This window comes from Centroberyx affinis, unplaced genomic scaffold (genome assembly GCF_046629955.1).
Source record: "Centroberyx affinis isolate AG114_WGS23_722 - 3 ecotype Tasmania unplaced genomic scaffold, CSIRO-AGI_Caff_v1 ptg007022l_1, whole genome shotgun sequence".
NCBI lineage: Eukaryota > Metazoa > Chordata > Actinopteri > Beryciformes > Berycidae > Centroberyx > Centroberyx affinis.
The window spans coordinates 12,493-15,000 of NW_027283559.1; the positions used below are offsets into that span (position 1 = coordinate 12,493).

General features: G+C 40.6%; 1 protein-coding gene across 1 annotated transcript in view; it reads right to left on the reverse strand.

The window, feature by feature from the left end:
* Nucleotides 1-241: 241 nt before the first annotated feature.
* Nucleotides 242-2,508, reverse strand: part of lsm8 (LSM8 homolog, U6 small nuclear RNA associated) — a 2,752-nt gene continuing 485 nt past the window's right edge. Inside the window, exons 2-4 of the mRNA XM_071513345.1 lie at nt 1,924-1,964; nt 1,666-1,793; nt 242-559 (exon numbers count right to left, since the gene is read on the reverse strand). Coding sequence (XP_071369446.1) covers nt 469-559; nt 1,666-1,793; nt 1,924-1,964 — 260 coding nt within the window. The 3' untranslated portion in view covers nt 242-468. The remainder of the gene's footprint in view (nt 560-1,665; nt 1,794-1,923; nt 1,965-2,508) is intronic.

The following is a 2,508-nucleotide window of genomic DNA, read 5'->3' on the forward strand; positions in this document are numbered from 1 at the left end:
GATGACATATGCAGTACTTTGGAATGTGTATGTAGTATTTTGAAGTACAATATTAAAGTACATACAGTGTACAGAGTGTGTACAAAAACACCAGTCAGAATTTTTTGTTGCGATGCCGCCGTCCGACCAGCAGAGGGCAGCGATCAACAGAAGAAACAGCAGCAGACGCCTGATTGGTTGAGGAGGCAAACAAACAAAATCTGATGAACGACTCAGTTTCAGACATTTAGAGATTCTACCAAATATGAGAAATGAAACTTTATTGAACAGAATCAGTCTGACAGAAGAAGTCAAAGTAGAAAAAACTTCAACCAGCTGCAATTCACTTCTTGATTCATAAAAAAAACAGCAGAAACAAAACATGTTACTGAACTACAGGAATACACAGTTCTCTCTCTCTCTCTCAAACACACACACACACACACACACACACACACTGCTGTGGCAGGAGCTGCAGCAGGTCAGAGGTCAGTGAACCACAGAGTTGAGCGGCTCGGCTCTGATGTTTCCCAGATCCAGAGTGGAGTCCGTCTCCTCGTCGATCTCCCCGATCACCGCACTGCAACACACACACACACACACACACACACACACACACACACACACACACACACACACACACACACACACATTATTTTTAACCACAGTTCAGTACTTCATGTAGTAGTTTTCATTTTCAACAACATGGACTAGTAAAGCATTTGGTATTTTAGAATGACACAGTAAAGTGTGTATGTAGTATTTTGGAATGTACAGTATGTACAGGGTGTGTACTGTACGTAGTATTTTTAGATGCTACTAGAGGGGAGACCAAGTCAACAATAGTCATCCCTTCAATATTGTCACAATATCGATATCGAGGTATTAGGTCAAAAATGTTGTGATATTTGATTTTGTCCATATGGCCCGGCCCTACTTACAACTGAACATTTAGCCACTTTGTAGAAAATACCAAGATATATATCGTGTATCGCCATTCAGCCTAAAAATACAGAGATATGATTTTTGGTCCATATCACCCAGCCCAGAGTCTTGAGGCACAAGTCTGAAGTCAAGTCCTAAGTCTAAATATAGATTAACAAGTCAGGTCCAAGTCAAGTCCAAGTCATTAAAGTCAAGTCTCAAGTCTAAATGTAGAACAGCAAGTCAAGTCAGAACAAATCAAGAGTCCAGTATCAATTTAATATCTTAAAGAAAACTAAATATCTAGGACTTTTCAATGCAATATGGTTTTAATAGGATAAAAACTTGGTAAGAGCATCATGAGTTTGATTTCTATAATCAGTTTCAACTTCAATAAATTCAATCATTCCATACAAATTCAGAAAACAGAATTTAAATTCAGTCGTCTGCTGGAACAAATCTCATCACTTTCAATCTAAGTCATTTACACAAACACAAGATCTCAAGTCAAGACTTTAGAAACCTTTTCAAGTCATCAGAGTACAAGTCAAGTCAAGTCCCAAGTCACCAGAACCCAAGTCAAGTCCAGTCTCAAGTCTTCTCTTCATGCATCAAGTCAAGACTCAAGTGATTAAAATTGTGACTCGAGTCCAAGTCATGTGACTCGAGTCTCCACCTCTGGATGCTACAGTATAATATGAAGTATTTTTAGATGCCACAGTGGTCAGTGGGGTCAGAGGTCAGAGGTCAGAGGTCACTTACACGTTGTCTCCCCTAACGATGTAGAGCCCCAGCACCACCTGCTCCACCCCCTGACTGGAGCTGAACACTCGCTCATGACTCTCATCCAGGATCAGGTTGATGGTCTGGTCGAAGCCCTTCAGGGTGCCCTGCACACACACACACACACACACACACACACACACAGTCAGGTTAAAGGTCCTCAGCAGCTCCCAGTCCCAGAGGTTCTGCTGCCACCCACACACACACACACACACACACACACACAGCAGAACTCACCACTATCATCCTGCCGTCTGAGGTGATGATGGCCACAGTGCCTGAGACAGACGGTTAAAGAAAACACAACTAACTACTGAGCTTTACTGAATAACCAGATAAGAAGTGACGCTTCTGTCTGTAGTTACTGAAGTGAAGCGACAACGTTTCTCTGTTTGGTTTTTAATAAACAAGAGGAAGCTTCTGGAAGGATTCTGCTGTCCGGACAGACAGCAGAGCAGCAACCTGCTCATTCAGGAAGGCTCAGTAGTTTAGTTTGTTATGTAGTTTAAAGTTGGCTGTGGAGTTGAACTGGTTCTCAGTAAAACAGTGTGTTGTTCTACTGAGAACCAGTTCAACTACACAGCCAACTTTTAACTACATAACAAACTAAACTACACAGCTAACTAAACTACATAACAAACTAAACTACACAGTTAACTAAACTACATAACAAACTAAACTACACAGCTAACTTTAAACTACATAACAAACTAAACTACACAGCTAACTAAACTACATAACAAACTAAACTACACAGCTAACTAAACTACATAACAAACTAAACTACACAGTTAACTAAACTACATAACAAACTAAACTACA